Source organism: Oncorhynchus masou, chromosome 5, assembly GCF_036934945.1.
Source record: "Oncorhynchus masou masou isolate Uvic2021 chromosome 5, UVic_Omas_1.1, whole genome shotgun sequence".
Classification (NCBI taxonomy): Eukaryota; Metazoa; Chordata; class Actinopteri; order Salmoniformes; family Salmonidae; genus Oncorhynchus; species Oncorhynchus masou.
Window position 1 is genome coordinate 21,788,636 of NC_088216.1, and position 18,550 is coordinate 21,807,185.

General features: G+C 45.6%; 1 protein-coding gene across 2 annotated transcripts in view; it reads left to right on the forward strand.

Annotated features, from left to right (window-relative positions):
- LOC135536938 (potassium voltage-gated channel subfamily KQT member 5-like) overlaps positions 1 to 18,550 on the forward strand; it is a 195,671-nt gene that overhangs the window by 161,517 nt on the left and 15,604 nt on the right. For both annotated transcript variants that reach the window (XM_064963163.1, XM_064963167.1), the window contains exons 4-10: positions 467 to 642; positions 1,913 to 2,038; positions 3,117 to 3,227; positions 3,498 to 3,593; positions 4,761 to 4,855; positions 6,070 to 6,096; positions 12,049 to 12,272. In XM_064963163.1, coding sequence (XP_064819235.1) covers positions 467 to 642; positions 1,913 to 2,038; positions 3,117 to 3,227; positions 3,498 to 3,593; positions 4,761 to 4,855; positions 6,070 to 6,096; positions 12,049 to 12,272 — 855 coding nt within the window. The remainder of the gene's footprint in view (positions 1 to 466; positions 643 to 1,912; positions 2,039 to 3,116; positions 3,228 to 3,497; positions 3,594 to 4,760; positions 4,856 to 6,069; positions 6,097 to 12,048; positions 12,273 to 18,550) is intronic.

Consider the following 18,550-nt stretch of genomic DNA (forward strand, 5'->3'; position numbering starts at 1 on the left):
TAGTGTCCAGTCCACACCTGTACTGTTATGTTAGTGTCCAGTCTACACCAGTACTGTTATGTTAGTGTCCAGTCTACACCAGTACTGTTATGTTAGTGTCCAGTCCACACCAGTACTGTTATGTTAGTGTCCAGTCCACACCAGTACTATTATGTTAGTGTCCAGTCCACACCAGTACTGTTATGTTAGTGTCCAGTCCACACCAGTACTGTTATGTTAGTGTCCAGTCTACACCAGTACTGTTATGTTAGTTTCCAGTCTTCACCAGTGCTGTTATGTTAGTGTCCAGTCTACACCAGTACTGTTATGTTAGTTTCCAGTCTTCACCAGTACTGTTATGTTGGTGTCCAGTCCACACCAGTACTGTTATGTTCGTGTCCAGTCCACACCAGTACTGTTATGTCTCTCTGTCTCTCTCTCTCTCTCTCTCTCTCTCACAATTCCCACATCCCCTGCCCCCTCCCAGACATCATCGTACTGATAGCCTCCGTAGCGGTGGTGTCGGCAGGAAGCCAGGGTAACATCATCGCAACGTCTGCCCTGCGTAGCCTCCGCTTCCTGCAGATCCTGCGTATGGTGCGCATGGACCGGCGCGGCGGCACCTGGAAACTGCTGGGATCAGTGGTGTACGCACACAGCAAGGTGGGGCTGCCTGACGAATATACGCAGTCACAGATACGCAGTCACAGATACACAGTCACAGATTCACAGTCACAGATTCACAGTCACAGATTCACAGTCACAGATACACAGTCACAGATTCACAGTCACAGATTCACAGTCACAGATACACAGTCACAGATACACAGTCACAGATTCGCAGTCACAGATTCACAGTCACAGATTCACAGTCACAGATACACAGTCACAGATACACAGTCACAGATACACAGTCACAGATACACAGTCACAGATACACAGTCACAGATTCACAGTCACAGATTCACAGTCACAGATTCACAGTCACAGATTCACAGTCACAGATTCACAGTCACAGATTCGCAGTCACAGATACTCAGTCACAGATTCTCAGACACACACACAGTGACAGACACACACTCACACAGACAAACACAGTCACACACACTTCCCTCTTCTCTCCTTTCTCCTCCCTTCTCTCCTCTCTCCTCTCTTCTCCATCCTCTCTCCTCTCCTGTCTTCTCTCCTCTCTCATGTTTTCTCCTTCCTCTCTCCTCTCTCCTTTCTTCTCCCTCCTCTCTTATCTTCTCTCTCCTCTTCTCTATTCTCTTCTCTCTCCTCTCTCATTTCTTCTCCCTCCTCTCTCCTTCCTCTCTCCTCTCGTCTCCCCTTTCTCCTTTCTTCTCCTTCTGTCCTTTCTTCTCCCTCCCCCTATCTCTCTCCTCTCCCCTCTTCTCTCTTCTCCTCTCTCATCTTTCCTCTCTCCTCTCCTCTTTCGTTTCTTCTCTCTCTTCTCTCCTCTCTCCTTTATTCTCCCCTCTATCCTTTCTTCTCCCTCTTCTCCCCTCTCTCATTTCTTCTCCCTCTCTCCTGTCTTCTCTCCTCTCTTATCCCTCCTCTCTTCTCTTCTCTCCTATCTTTTCTTCTCTCTCCTATCTTCTCTTTTCTCTTCTTTCTCCTTTCTTCTCCCTCCTCTCTCCTGTCTACTCTCCTCTATCCTTTCTTCTCCCTCCTTTCTTCTCCCTCCTCTCTTCTATTCTCTCCCACTTTTCTTCTCTCTCCTCTATTCTCTTCTTTCGCCTTTCTTCTCCCTCTTCTCCCCTCTCTCCTTTCTTCTCCCTCCTCTCTTCTCTTCTCTCCCACTTTTCTTCTCCCTCCTCTCTCCTTTCTTCTCCCTCCCCTCTCCGCTCTTCCCTCTCTGGAGATTGCTTCTCTGACGTTATGGCGTCAGCAAATGGGAATCGTAAAAATAAAATAAAATCTTTCCCTGTAGGAGCTGGTGACGGCCTGGTACATTGGCTTCCTGGTCCTCATCTTCTCCTCCTTTCTGGTCTACCTTGTGGAAAACAAGTTCAACAGCGAGTTTGCCACCTATGCTGATGCCTTATGGTGGGGAACGGTGAGTAAAGTTACAGATACTCCTCTGTCTGCCCTCGTAATGGGAGAGTCCACAGTGGATGGTGGATGATGTTGGAACAGTCCATGTTTGCCAGTTAAGGGGTCCTTTTTCCTACGACTGCTTTCCAAACACTTAACATTGTTTTTTGATGTTCTATTAATTTAATGTTCCGTATTTCTACTCAGCTGCACGGCCTGTCCCTGATTTGGTTTCTGGGCAACAAGGAAATAAAGCTCTTATTCAAATAGTATTTACCTGTGAAAATTCATAATTTTCACTAATATGACACATTTTCAGTATTATTATTTTCACGTTAAAGGAGGCAAAGGAGAAGAGGCAAAAAGTCCTTTCATTCTTTGCCAGGCGCTTTTCTTTTCATGTCCCTCCTGTTTTGTTGCAAATAAGCTTTGACTAAAAACCTTCTTCTTCGTAATATACATTAGTCCCAGCACCATTAGTCACCATTTACATACTGCCTCCAAAAGTCATAATGACACAAAATGGCCACGGCCTTCTTTGTCATGAACGGCAGCCCAGCACTGCAGAATGGGTAGGAAACCCAGATAGAAGAGAGTCACTAAATCAATAGGGAATTATCTCCTGTGCTTTTCAGCCAATTAGATAGCAGTAGGAGAGAGAGAGAGATGAGAAAGAGAGGGGGAGAGGGAAAGAGAGAGAGGGAAAGAGAGATGGGGAGAGAGACAGAAAAAGAGAGGGAGAGTGGGAGAGACAGAGAGAGAGAGAGAGAGAGAGAGCGAGAGAGAGAGACTGAAAAAGAGAAGGAGAGTGAGAGACGGAGAGAGAGAGGAGGCAGATGAAACTAAAGCTATATAATAAGCCAATGAAGTGATATAAACATCAAAAGGCAGAGATGCATTATCATCACACATACAATACTTATTCTTGTGAATAGACCCTAGTAAATAGTGTAAATTACAGCCATTTTGTTAGGATTTCAATGCCCTCACAAATGTACGTCGATGATATTTATTTTGGTGGATTCGCTCCATATAGTATAATTTAGGACCTAATAGTGGCATCTTTCTCAAGATATAATTGTGTTTGTGTGTGTTCTCAGATCACCTTGACAACCATTGGTTACGGGGACAAGACCCCGAAGACATGGACCGGTCGTATGCTCTCAGCTGGGTTTGCTCTACTAGGCATCTCTTTCTTTGCCCTGCCAGCGGTGAGTACATACACACACTTATACGCGCACATATGCACGCACGCACACACACATACACACACACAAATTGGCAGACACATGCATACACACACTCGCACACTACTTACGTGATTGTATCCTTTCAGTTACTCTACTAGACCACCTCCCCAATCTGACTTCATGGTCACATGTTGTTCACAGTCACTAATGAGGCATTGACCCAAAATGGCCGACAAAAGAGCCGTTTGACATGTTCTCACCTGATTCCCATGTCCTCCTGTGTCTTCCCAGGGTATACTGGGCTCAGGCTTTGCCCTGAAGGTCCAGGAGCAGCACAGACAGAAGCACTTTGAGAAGAGGAGGAACCCAGCCGCTTGTCTCATCCAGGTAAAGGCAAAGTGTTGTAGCTATCACGGGTTGTGACCCAAATAGCACCCTATTCCCTATATAGTGCACTTCTTTTGACCCAATCCCTATGGGTCCTGGTGAAAAAAATAGTGTGCTATGAAGGAGATAGGGTGCCATTTGGGACAGAGCCTCATTTTCTCTGACTCACACTTACTACAATACTGCTAGTGGTACTGTAGTCACTCTAATGGTATTGTCAATTCAAATTGCCCTTGGGCTATGAATACATCATTAGAGATTTGTGCCAGAGATAGATAGTCATTGTCTCTCGTTGATTGAATCAATAGTTTACCTTACTGTTGCGAATGTGAAGTATGGTGACGTTGAAACTGAAAGTGATGTTGTTGTTATCCAGTCTCTATTTTTTCCCCCTCACATTCCCTCTACACATGCCCAGGAACCAGCATGTAGGGTGACCTCCTCTAACCCTGGGTTCTCCATTGCTTCCGAGCTATAGGTTCTGTCCATTCTTCCCCATTCCTAACACTCTACCCACAAGAGTGTCAGGCAAGCTTAAGCTGTTAGCTATCCTTCCCTCTTCCCTGCATCCCTCGTCTTCCTCTTTTCCTTCCTGTTTGTGATCTCACCTTGTGGTTTCCTTTGTGTATCCCTCTATCCCTCGCTTCCTCTGCTGCCTCCCTCCTCTACCTCCTCTACCTTCTCTGCTTTCTCCTCTTACCTTGCTCTTTCTTCTCCTCTTCTCCTCCTTACCCTCCTCCCCCGCTATCTTCTTCTTCCTCCTCTACCTCCTTTCCCCTCCTCCTCCCCTCTCCTCCTCTTCATCCTCCCACCGCACCAGGCTGCGTGGCGCTACTACTCCACCGACTACTCTACCAGGCCGTATCTAGGCGCCACGTGGCGTTACCACATGAGCCTCCTGCCCTCCCAGCCCCACAGGCATGTACTGTACCTGGCCTCCGAACTCGGCCCAGCGACAGAACGTGTCACTCACGCGTGACCTTTGACCCGTGATTGCTTTGTTGTGTTTTTTTGAATTACTAATCAGAGTTTTTTTCCCCCCATTTGTTTTGTTCCTCTGTTTGTCCTTTCTTTTTATTCTTTTTTGGATTTTCTTTTGTCTCATTTTCTCTCTTTTGTCTCTTCTTTCTTTTCCTCCACCTGTGTTTCTGTGTGTTCTGCATGCAGTGTGTTTGGCGTAGTTATGCGGCTGACGAGAACTCGGTTTCCATTGCTACCTGGAAGCCTCATTTGAAGGCGTTGCATACCTGCAGCCCTACAAAGTAGGTACAACATTGGCAGCTGGTGTCTGAGTTTGGTGTCTGTGCCCCTGTTAAGCAGTCTTTTCCCTTCTCTTTTTCTAATGATGTATTTCTGTTAACTTTTCTTTTCTAGCCTGGTCCCAGATCTGTTTGGCACATTTGTGACAATGGCCATAGGTGTTGGCAAGACAGCACAAACTGATCTGGAACCAGGCTACTTATTTTTCTACTTATCTCCTCTACCTCTCTACCTCAAGTTCTATTTCACTTATGTACTTCCTGCATTTCTGTGAATGAATACATTTATATTTTTTATAATTTGTCTTCTGTTATAATAAGTCAATAGTTAACAGCCATCAAAAGACCAATATTGTCCAGGTTCCGTTTCATCCAAACTGTAGTGAACTCAAGAACTCAAGAAACTTGACTAAAAACCAATCATGTAGACTATACCCCAGTACACCTCTATCCTGCTCACACAACAGGCATTCACATCTCCCAATATATGCTCAAACCATCAGTCTAACCGTTTAAGGCAGCGTTCTCAGCGTCTAAATGATCCAATCAGGCTTTAATGAATGTGTGGCCACATCTCCGTCTCTCGTCTCATTGGACTGCCACTGTGCTGGAATAGCCTTGTGTGACTGGGAGATCTGGAGTGCCTGTATTGGTATTATCTGCCAATAGCGTTTCAAGACTGGTAAATATGCAGATGGAATGTTGTGGAACCTGGAGATATTGGAGAATCCATCTGCTACATGCTTTACTGACAGCTAGGCAACATACACACGCACACACTGATGACACACACCTACTGATGACACACACCTGTCTACACACTGCTAGCGAGTTTGCCTGGATAGTTATACTGCATTGAAGTGTGTGTGTGTGTGTGTGTGTGTGTGTGTGTGTGTGTGTGTGTGTGTGTGTGTGTGTGTGTGTGTGTGTGTGTGTGTGTGTGTGTGTGTGTGTGTGTGTGTGTGTGTGTGTGTGTGTGTGTGTGTGTGTGTGTGTGTGTGTCTTGAGTCTTGTTTCTGTTTAGTCTGGTGACTTGCTTGTGATTTGCTCATGTGCTCAACACAACGCTGCCTCAAATACTCAGCATCTCCTTTGAATACGACCCCTGGAGGTCAACTCGCTACTCGTTGGCGCAGTAGATGATGTTTGCGATGAAGACTTTGCTAAATATTTCCTCACTTTCTCCCCTCTCGCCTCTCTCACTTCTCAACCTGAAGGAAGGACCAGGGTGAATCGTCCACAAGGTTCGTATCTCCTATTTGTTCTGTGTATCTATTTGACGCACAGATCCACACGCACCACTACCACCGGTGTACGTCGTAACCCTGTGTGTTGGGGGTCATGTCTTCCCTACAGCCTGTATGGAGTACACTGATGGCAAGTCACTCTGGATAAGATCGTCTGCTCTGCCAAATGACCAAAATGGAAATGTCAATGCTTTCAGACGCTATTCAGAACTGTGTGGGTGTGTCTCAAATGTCTCTAGGACATTGGTCAAAAGTAGTGCACTATTAAGGGAGGAGGGTGTCATTTGGGATTTACGGTGTATTGCTGCTGAAAGTGCCAATATGCTGTCGGTGACCTATTGTAGAGCAAGATAGCTGGTTAAGAGGTGTTGGCCCGAGTTCTTAATTTAATGGATCTATTTATAGAAACAGCCAGCAGTTCATTACTTAATCATTATTTACCTCTCCTTTGGGCCTCTCCCCCTCTTTCTTCAGTGTTTATCTTTCTTTCCCTCCTTTTATTATTCCTTCTTCCCTCTCGCTCTCCATCACTTTATTCCTCCCACTCCCCTATTCTCTCTCAGCTCTTGTCCTTTCATTCTCTCTCCCTCTCCCTCTCTCTCTCTTCCTCTGCCTCATCCCATTCTCTCACTACATCTCTCCATACCTTAGGTGTTCTTCAGGAAGGAAATGATTGCAGTGGTTTCTCTCTCTCTCTCGCTCTCTCTAAAATTAGAACTAATTGTGTTTATTGCAGTCGTGTGTTGTGTGTGTATTTCAGTATAACAAGATTTGAGTGACACAGACACTAAATTACAGAGGAAAGATTGAGGAGGGAGAGGAAACACTCTTTTTCTGTCTTTCTCTAGCTCTGTCTTTGTCTCTCTATTTCTGTTTTTTTCTCTCTCTCTATTTCTCTCTCTCCATCTTTGTCTTTTTCTCTCTCCCCTTTCTCTCACTCTCTATGTCTCTCTCTCTATCTCACTCTGTCTTTCTCTATCTCTCTCTCTCTCTCTCTCTGTGGGAGCTAGGAGTGATGTAATATGTTGTTTTAGCTGTCGTTACACAACAGTAGGGAAAGCAGAATGTGTGTCTTTAAAGTGAAAAACAGAATTAAAAACCTGAGGGCCACTCAAACATTTGTCTATGAAGAGACTGTACTTATTTTTTACCTGAGATTTCCAAACTAAGTGTAAAGTGTCAACAGAATATCGGGAAAAATAAAACATTCAGTGTTGCCTAGTGTTGAGAGGGTGAGGACAGAATCCCTCCCACGCAAACCCAAACACTTGAAAAGCATGTCGGTAGAACAGGAGAGACAGAGGGAGGGAGAGAGCGAGATTGAGAGAGAACAAAGCTCCAGCATCCTCTACCTATTGAATTCAATTCACCACCCCTCTCTCTCTCTCATGGTCAAGGGCTCCACCTCAAACCTGCAGGAGAAAAATAAATAAATAACAATCCATTTCTGAGTGTCATTGAACCAGGTGCCGATGGCCCTGAAAGCCTACTGGTGCCCGGCAGGTTGCCTGTTCTAAAAGTCTACCATTCTCCACACATATGACTCATCTCTCTCTCTCTCTCTCTCTCTCTCTCTCTCTCTCTCTCTCTCTCTCTCTCTCTCTCTCTCTCTCTCTCTCTCTCTCTCTCTCTCTCTCTCTCTCTCATTAGTATGGTTAAATGAGAGACATGGGCAGGAGTGGGACTGAATTATCCTTTTAAAAACGCTGTCATACCTAGGCTCTTCATTTTCTCTCTCCACTGAGCTCAATTATCTTTGAAACACTCTCTTTCTAAATGTCAGCAAGTGGTTGAAAAAGTATAGTGGTTCTACAGGGTATCTGGTCATGCTTTAGTTTAGTGTGATTGAAGCCTAGCGATCATGTTGCGCTTATAAAGCTTTCATATACATGACATAAAGGACTATGTCATCTGTCATGAGTTATATTTACATCCATAAACTATACCGTACAAAGACATTAACACACTTAGTTTGAGGTGGCGATTGTATAGATTATGTTTCAATAAACATTCATATGCAGACATAAAGGCATATAACATCATTACATACAGTAAGTATACAGAGACATTCATAGAAGCTACATTCATAACCGAAACAAAGACGTTCACATACAGTACCAGTCAAACATTCGGACACACCTACTCATGCAAGGGTTTTTCTTTATTTTTTACTATTTTCTACATTTGTAGAAATTACACAGCTTTGGCTTGGGTCATTGTCCTGTTCAAAAACAAATAGTCCCACTAAGAGCAAACCAGATGGGATGGTGTATCGCTGCAGAATGCTGTGGTAGCCATGCTGGTTAAGTGTGCCTTGAATTCTAAATAAATCACTGACAGTGTCACAAGCAAAGCACCCCCACACCATAACACCTCCTCCATGCTTCAAGGTGGAAACCACACATGTGGAGATCATCCGTTCACCTACTCTGCATCTCACAAAGACATGGCGGTTGGAACCAAAAATCTCAAATTTGGACTCATCAGAGCAAAGGACAGATTTCCACTGGTCTAATGTGTTTCTTGGCCCAAGCAAGACTCTTCTTCTTGTTGGTGTCCTTTAGTAGTGGTGATTCGACCATGAAGGCCTGATTCATGCAGTCTCATCTGAACAGTTGATGTTGAGATGTGTCTGTTACTTGAACTTTGTGAAGCATTTATTTGGGCTGCAATTACTGAGGCTCTAATGAACTTATACTCTGCAACAGAGGAAACTCCTTTCCTGTGGCAGTCAGGAAAGAGAGCCAGTTTCATCATAGCGCTTGATGGTTTTTTTGACTGCACTTGAAGAAACTTTCAAAGTTCTTAAAATGTTCCGTATTGACTGACCTTCATGTCTTAAAGTAATGATGGACTGTCATTTATCTTTGCTTATTTGTGCTGTTCTTGCCATAAATGGACTTGGTCTTTTACCAAATAGGTCTATCTTCTGTATACTACCCTACCTTGTCACAACACAACTGATTGGCTAAAATGCATTAAGAGAGAAAGAAATTCCACAAATAAACTTTTAACAAGGCACACCTGTTAATTGGAATAGATTCCAGGTGACTATCTCATGAAGCTGGTTAAGAGAATGCCAAGAATGTGCAAAGCAGTCATCAATTCACAGAGTCGGTACTTTGAAGGATCTCAAATGTTAAATATATTATACGCTTTTTTTGGTTACTACATGATTCCATATGTGTTATTTCATAGTTTTGTAAATAGTAAAAATAAAGAAAAACCCTTGAATGAGTAGGTGTCCAAACTTTTGACTGGTACTGTATACGATAAACACCTATATTTGCTTACCGAATCTCTTTCCTCTGGTTTGTAGTAAAGGCCTCAGTAGTAAGCAGAAGCTACTGAGGAGGTGTACCCTACGGAAACATACTAGGTACACAGCATCCCCCCTGCCCGCTTGGACTCATGACTTTTTTGGGAATGACAACGAATTTTCAAAATGGCTGCATATAGGTTCTGGGAGTTCTCTGACGATCTGAGTTACCTTTGCAACAATGTTGAGCTTCTTTTGGACAGTGCCTGAAAATGCTGCCTGTTGTCTTATGATTTAAACCACTTCTCTTACTGTACACTAACTCTTAATACTCTTACAGTTGAAGTCGGAAGTTTACATACACTTAGATTGGAGTCATTAAAACCTGTTTTTCAACCACTCCACAAATTTCTTGTTAGCAAACTATAGTTTTGGGAAGTCAGTCAGGGCATCTACTTTGTGCATGACACAAGTAATTTTTCTAACAATTGTTTACAGACAGATTATTTCACTTATAATTCACTGTATCACAATTCCAGTGGGTAAGAAGTTTACATACGCTAAGTTGACTGTGCCTTTAAACAGCTTGGAAAATTCCAGAAAATGTTGTCATGGCTTTAGAAGCTTCTGATAGGTCAATTGGAGGTGTACCTGTGGATGTATTTCAAGGTCTACCTTCAAACTCAGTGCCTCTTTGCTTGACATCATGGGAAAATCAAAAGAAATCAGCCAAGACCTCAGAAAAAAAATTGGTTCATCCTTGGGAGCAATTTCCAAATGCCTGAAGGTACCACGTTCATCTGTACAAACAATAGTATGCAAATCAATCCCAGAACAACAGCAAAGGACCTTGTGAAGATGCTGGGGGAAACAGGTACAAAAGTATCTATATCCACAGTAAAACAAGTCCTACATCAAAATAACCTGAAAGGCCGCTCAGCAAGGAAGAAGCCACTGATCCAAAACCCCCATACAAAAAGCCAGATTACGGTTTGCAACTGCACATGGGGACAAAGATTGTACTTTTGACTGAAAAAGCATATGCGAGCAATAAGGCCTACAAACCTGACTCAGTTACATCAGCTCTGTCAGGAGGAATGGGCCAAAATTCACGCAACTTATTGGGGGAAGCTTGTGGAAAGCTACCTGAAACGTTTGACCCAAGTTAAACAATTTGAAGGCAATGCTACCAAATACGAATTGAGTGTATGTAAACTTGAGACCAGCTAGGAATGTGATGAAAGAAACAAAAGCTTAAATAAATAATTCTCTCTACTATTATTCTGGCATTTCAAATTCTTAAAATAAAGTGGTGATCCTAACTGACCTAAGACAGGGAATTGTTACTAGGATTAAATGTCAGGAATTGTGAAAAGCTGAGTTTAAATGTATTTGGCTAAGGTGTATGTAAACTTCCGACTTCAACTGTATTTCTGACTGTACAAGAGCTTTTTGGTACGGTCTTAAAAACAGATCCACTGAACAGATATGTTGTCTAACTGGTTCATTGTGATATTTCACCAACTTCAATCATTCTGGAAGTTTTATCAACTACTCTGGCCTCTTACCTCACTTCATGTCATTCACATCACCAAAACATGAAAGACACAATGACTTCATCAATAGTCACGATAACATTTACAATGACCACAAAAACAGTCATGGTTAGATTGGATATAGCTTCCTACCCCTTGCCCCGCTGCCTGTCTTCTGCACGGCCCCTCCACTGCCCCTGCATGTTGTCACTTGGAAACCCTGTACACAGCATTGTCCATCCTCTGACCTCAGCACTCCACCCTGCACCTCACCATTTCAGCAGTCCCTCCTTGGATATTAGACCCCATTAATAGTTAATCACAAAGGTTCATGAAATCATCACTTCCCCCTTATTCCCTTGGTGTTCTTGATTATCAATTATACAAGACCCTCCCCTGCACAAACCCCTCTTCTATGGTAGCTCTTCCAATGGTGACTCTGCCAGTCCGAGAGACAGGGATTGGCCAGCTGAGGTCACATGTCTAGGAGTGAGCTGAGTGCTAAAGAATCATAATTACATACTAACAGTAGGGTACCTGCTGAAGCATTTTGCCTGCTGTGCGCATGCATTTTGGATAATAGGCTGCAATGCATGCTGGTCTATGAATAGGCCCATCAATCTAACCTAATTTAAATGCCTTGCTCTCCAGTGAAGCAACCAATAATTAGGTAAACGAATGAACAAACTCATGAAATGGTAAAAGACTCCTGTAAAAAGTCAATTGCATTTTGTTTTAATTGTTCCCGACCCCGAACCTGTGCTTGATACAGTACGTGTGTATATCTTTGTATGACTCTCTCTCTCTCTCTCCCTCTCTCTCTCTCTCTCCCTCTCTCTCTCTCTCTCTCTCCCTCCCTCTCTCTCCCTCTCTCTCTCTCTCCCTCTCTCTCTCTCTCCCTCTCTCTCTCTCTCTCTCTCTCTCTCTCTCTCTCTCTCTCCCTCTCTCTCTCTCTCTCTCTCTCCCTCCCTCTCTCTCTCCCTCTCTCTCTCTCTCTCTCCCTCTCTCTCTCTCTCTCTCTCTCTCTCTCTCTCTCTCTCTCTCTCTCCCTCTCTCTCTCTCTCTCTCCCTCCCTCTCTCTCTCTCTCCCTCTCTCTCTCTCCCTCTACACCATCATCCCCCTTTCTCCCTCCATCTCTCCACCACCCATGACAGCCAAAAGTTGAGTTTCAAAGACCGTGTCCGGATGGCGAGCCCCAGGGGGCAGAGTATTAAGAGCCGGCAGACGTCGGTGAGCGACCGGCGGTCCCCGGGGACTGAGGCTGGGGGTACGGAGGGCACGAGCCCTGCCAAGGTTCAGAAGAGCTGGAGCTTCAATGACCGCACCCGCTTCAGACCCTCCCTCCGCCTCAAGATCCAATCACGCTCCACTGCCGATGGTGAGAGGAACTAATGAATTGTCGTGATTGGTCAATTGTTGGATTTGGGCATTTAGTGTAAGAGATGGGTTGATTGGTACAATGTCATTTTCTTTGCCTTCATACCAAAATTGTAATCTTGCCCTGATGCTTTCTGCACATTCTCAGAATGATATCTCATGATATCTTTAGACATACCTTGCTTATCCTTAGATCACTGGTGAGCTCCATCATCTTAAAACCACACTATTAATGTCATGCTAGCTTTAGCTCCCTTTACCTAAGTTCTCTGGCTGGGCGCTGTGTGCTATGAAGGATTACTCCTAGACCCCCATCTTATGGGCAGACCAGACCAGAGCTGGCACAGACCATAGAGCCAGCCAGAGAGCCAGCTAGGCCCAGCAGGAGGAATGTTAATGCCTGTTTGCGGTGCGCTGGTTTGGGTTAGTGGGAATGGCCGGCCTGGCTTGGTTATGGCTGGAGCTCTGGACCGTACTCTGGATGCTGAGGGGGAAGGGAACGGGTATGCTGTAGTTTAGCAGCCTTAAGGGGCTAGCAGAGGCTGTAGTGCTGCTCTATCCAGCCTAGCCAGCTGGCTGAGGAAGGCAGGGTACCAGCCATAGTGACAAGGTAGCTAGGTCAAATGGAACACCAGCTAAATTCTAGAATGAAGTAGGTCTATACCAATAGTGGACTACAATAACACTATTACCATAATACCACCATTACCATAATAACAATATTACCATAATAACACCATTGCCATAATAACACTATTACCATATACCACCATTGCCACAATAACACTATTACCATAATAACACCATTACCATAATAACACTATTGCCATAGTAACACCATTACCATAATAACACCATTACCATAATAACACTACTACCATAATAACACTATTGCCATAGTAACACCATTAACATAATAACACAACTACCATAATAACAAGATTACCATAATAACACTATTGCCATAATAACACTATTATCATAATAACACTATTGCCATAATAACACTATTATCATAATAACACTATTATCATAATAACACTATTGCCATAATAACACTATTATCATAATAACACTATTGCCATAATAACACATTTACCATAATAACACTATTACCATAATAACACTATTATCTTAATAACACTATTATCATAATAACACTATTGCCATAATAACACTACTACCATAATAATGCCATTGCCATAATAACACTGTTACCATAATAACACTAATACCATAATAACACTATTACCACAATAACACTATTGCCATAGTAACACCATTACCATAATAACACTATCATAATAACACAATTGCCTTAATAACACTACTACAATAATAACACTATTACCATAATAACACTTTTACCATAATAACACTATTGCCATAATAACACTATTGCCATAATAACACTATTATCATAATAACACTATTGCCATAATAAGACTATTGCCATAATAACACTATTACCATAATAACACTATTGCCATAATAACACTACTACCATAATAATGCCATTGCCATAATAACACTGTTACCATAATAACACTATTACCATAATAACACTATTACCACAATAACACTATTGCCATAATAACACTATTATCATAACACTATTGCCATAATAACAATATTACCACAATAACACTATTGCCATAGTAACACCATTACCATAATAACACTATCATAATAACACTATTGCCATAATAACACTACTACCATAATAACTCCATTACCATAATAACAATATTACCATAATAACACGATTACCATAATAGCACTATTACCATAATAACACAATTATCATAATAACACAATTATCATAATAACACTATTATCATAATAACACTATTGCCATAATAACACTACTACCATAACGCCATTACCATAATAACTGTTACCATAATAACATGATTACCATAATAACACTATTACCATAATATCGCTATTACCAGCACATTATGTTGAGGATGGATAGAAATGGAATGGGGGATTTATCCAGCTGAATCTGGTGCAAGAGACGTTTTTGGATAAAGTGAGGACTACTGACTATACTGCATATGACACTTACCTTACACAACCGTACAATAATCATGTTGTATATGGAAATGGACTGTTGCATATACGGTATGCCAGATGGATTAAATGGCTTTGCCAAGAACCAGCTACAGTACTTTTTGAATTAATGAGAGCAGAGATTGATGCTGGCTGACACACACACACCAATCCTCCAAAGGCCTGTGGTGGCTTGCCTTGTAACATTACAAATAGCATTAACCTGGGGTCATAGAAAACATTTTATTGGTCAGGGGAAAATTTGTTTGATCTGCACTCTACCACTTCTAACCCCTGGCCCGCTTTGGTGTGCTTTATGTCGTAACTCAGGCCACTCATAAACAGCAGGTCTTTGTGATAAATATTTCCCATTAGCAATATACCTACTGAGGCCAGGCAGCTCTCAGGCTCGCGCTCTTCAGCTATACTGTGAAATATCTCTCTCTCTCTCTCTCTCTCTCTCTCTCTCTCTCTCTCTCTCTCTCTCTCAGCAGTGCGTGGGTAAAATCCCTGTGGAAGCCAAGCCAGTAAAAGCATATTAGAACCAATGTTGGGATGATTGCGTTGTTTGCTCTACAACCCATTCGTTCATACGTCGCAGTGATATACAATAAGGCAGAGACAGCAATAGACAACAGTCACATAGTGGTGAAATAAATTCAGCTACGCATACATATGTTTCATCACAAAACTGGAGAGCAACGTCGGTCCGGGGGAAGCCCACAAAACAAATATTCCATGTAATAAACAGTTATGTGACCTGCAAGCAGTGGTGTAAAGTAATTAAGTAAAAATGGCTAAGTACTAATTAAGTAGTCGTTTGGGGTGTATCTGTACTTTACTATTTATATTTTTGACAACTTTTACTTTTACTTCACTACATTCCTAAAGAAAGTATAGTACGTTTTACTTCATACATTTTCCCTGACAACCCAAAGTACTCGTTACATTTTGAATGCTTAGCAGGACAGGAAAATTGTGAAATTCACGCACTTATCAAGAGAACACGTGGTCATCCCTACTGCCTCTGGTCTGGCGGACTCACTAAACACAAATGCATCTTTTGTAAATAATGTCTGAGTGTTGGAGTGTGCCCCTGGCCATCTGCTTTGCTTAATATAAGGAATTTGAAATTATTTAACCTTCTACTTTTTCTACTTAAATATGTTTAATCAATTACATTTACTTTTGATACTTAAGTATTTTAAAAACCAAATACTTTTAGACTTTTACACAAGTAGTATTTTACTGGGTGACTTTCACTTTCTATTAAGGTATCTTTACTTTTACTCAAGTATGACAATTGGGTACTTTTTCCACCACTGCCTGCAACAAGTAAAAGTGAGTTAATGTTTGACAGTTTACTAATCAACTTGTCACACCCTGACCATAGAGAGCCCTAGGTTCTCTATGGTGTTTAGGTCAGAGAGTGACTGGGGGGTTATCTAGTTTATAGATTTCTAGGTTGGTGGTTTGTGTGGTTCCCAATTAGAGGCAGCTGGTAATCGTTGCCTCTAATTGGGAATCATATTTAGGTAGGCTTTTTCCCCCACCTGCATTTGTGGGATATTGTTTGTTTTAGTGTGTTTGGGCACTACGTCCTAATGGTCTTTAAGTTTTTTAATTTTGTTTTGTTAGTTTCACTTATATACATATGTGGAACTATACTCACGCTGCGCCTTGGTCCGCTCATGTCCAAGATCGTGACAGAATATCCCACCAACAAAGGACCAAGCAGTGTTAAAATGAGGTAAGGAAGTTTTGGACTTGGGAGGACATGAGAGGACACGAGACCCTTCCTTGGCGGGAGTCGCCAAGGAGCATGGAAGGACAGCGACGACACCGGGGACCACGGCCACAGAAACCCCAAGATTATTCTTTTTTTGGGGGGGGAGGGCTCTTGGAGCTGGCGGTCATGCAGCGGAGAGTGCCAGAGCCTGTTTGGGAGTCGAAGGAGGAATTTAATGAACGATTCCGGAGAGAGGTGGTAGCGATGAGATTGTTGCCGTACAGGTGTGCTGAAAATCGTGACACCAGTCCGGTGCCATCTGCACCGGTTTCACGCATCTGGCCACCAGTGTGCCTTCCAAGTCCGGTAAGTCCTGTGTCAGCTTCCCGCACTCGCCCTGAAGTGCGTGTCACAAGTCCGGTACCACCTGTGCCGGCTCCACACACTAGGCCTCCAGTGCGCCTCCCCAGTCTGGTACTTCCTGTGCCTGCTCCCCGCACTCTCCTTGATGTGTGTGTCACAAGTCCGGTACCACCTGTGCCGGCTCCACACACTAGGCCTCCAGTGCGCCTCCCCAGTCTGGTACTTCCTGTGCCTGCTCCCCGCACTCTCCTTGATGTGTGTGTCACAAGTCCGGTACCACCTGTGCCGGCTCCACACACTAGGCCTCCAGTGCGCCTCCCCAGTCTGGTACTTCCTGTGCCTGCTCCCCGCACTCTCCTTGATGTGTGTGTCACAAGTCCGGTACCACCTGTGCCGGCTCCACGCACTAGGCCTCCAGTGCGCCTCCCCAGTCTGGTACTTCCTGTGCCTGCTCCTTGCAATTGCCCTGAAGTGTGTGTCACCAGTCCCGTGCCACCTGTGCCGGCTCCATGCATCAGGGCTCTAGTGCGCCTCCCCAGTCCGGTACGTCCTGTGCCTGCTCCTTGCACTTGCCCTGAAGTGCGTGTAACAAGTCCGGTGCCACCTGTACCGGCACCAAGTACTAGGCCTCCCTCCAGTGCGCATTCACAGTCCAGAGCTTCCGGCGACGGTTCCCGCTCCGGAACCTCCCACGACGGTCCACGGTCCGGAACCTCCGGCGACGGTCCACGGTCCGGAACCTCCGGCGACGGTCCACGGTCCGGAACCTCCGGCGACGGTCCGGAACCTCCGGCGACGGTCCGGAACCTCCAGCAACGGTCAACGGTCCGGAACCTCCAGTGACGGTCAACGGTCCGGAACCTCCAGCGACGGTCGTGAGCTTCCAGGCAAGGCGCCCAGTCCCGTTCCAGGGCCGGAGCCTTTCTCTGCGCCGGTGCCCAGTCCAGGCACGGTGTACAGTCCCGCTCCATGGCCGGAGCCTTTCTCTGTGCCGATATCCAGTCCAGGCACGGCGTCCAGTCCCGCTCCATGGCCGGAGCCTTTCTCTGCGCCGGTGCCCAGTCCAGGCACGGCGTCCAGTCCCGCTCCATGGCCGGAGCCTTTCTCTGCGCCGGTGCCCAGTCCAGGCACGGCGTCCAGTCCCGCTCCAAGGCCTGAGCCTTCCTCTGCGCCGGGGCCCAGTCCGGGCACGGCGTCCAGTCCCGCTCCATGGCAGGAGCCTTCCTCTGTGCCGGGGCCCAGTCCGGGCACGGCGTCCAGTCCCGCTCCAAGGCCTGAGCCTTCCTCTGTGCCGGGGCCCAGTCCGGGCACGGCGTCCAGTCCCGCTCCATGGCAGGAGCCTTCCTCTGTGCCGGGGCCCAGTCCGGGCACGGCGTCCAGTCCCGCTCCATGGCAGGAGCCTTCCTCTGTGCCGGGGCCCAGTCCGGGCACGGCGTCCAGTCCCGCTCCATGGCAGGAGCCTTCCTCTGTGCCGGGGCCCAGTCCGGGCACGGCGTCCAGTCCCGCTCCATGGCAGGAGCCTTCCTCTGTGCCGGCACCAAGTACTAGGCCTCCCTCCAGTGCGCATTCACAGTCCAGAGCTTCCGGCGACGGTTCCCGCTCCGGAACCTCCCACGACGGTCCACGGTCCGGAACCTCCGGCGACGGTCCACGGTCCGGAACCTCCGGCGACGGTCCACGGTCCGGAACCTCCGGCGACGGTCCACGGTCCGGAACCTCCGGCGACGGTCCACGGTCCGGAACCTCCGGCGACGGTCCGGAACCTCCAGCAACGGTCAACGGTCCGGAACCTCCAGTGACGGTCAACGGTCCGGAACCTCCAGCGATGGTCGTGAGCTTCCAGGCAAGGCGCCCAGTCCCGTTCCAGGGCCGGAGCCTTTCTCTGCGCCGGTGCCCAGTCCAGGCACGGTGTACAGTCCCGCTCCATGGCCGGAGCCTTTCTCTGTGCCGATATCCAGTCCAGGCACGGCGTCCAGTCCCGCGCCATGGCAGGAGCCTTCCTCTGTGCCGGGGCCCAGTCCGGGCACGGCGTCCAGTCCCGCTCCATGGCAGGAGCCTTCCTCTGTGCCGGGGCCCAGTCCGGGCACGGCGTCCAGTCCCGCTCCATGGCAGGAGCCTTCCTCTGTGCCGGG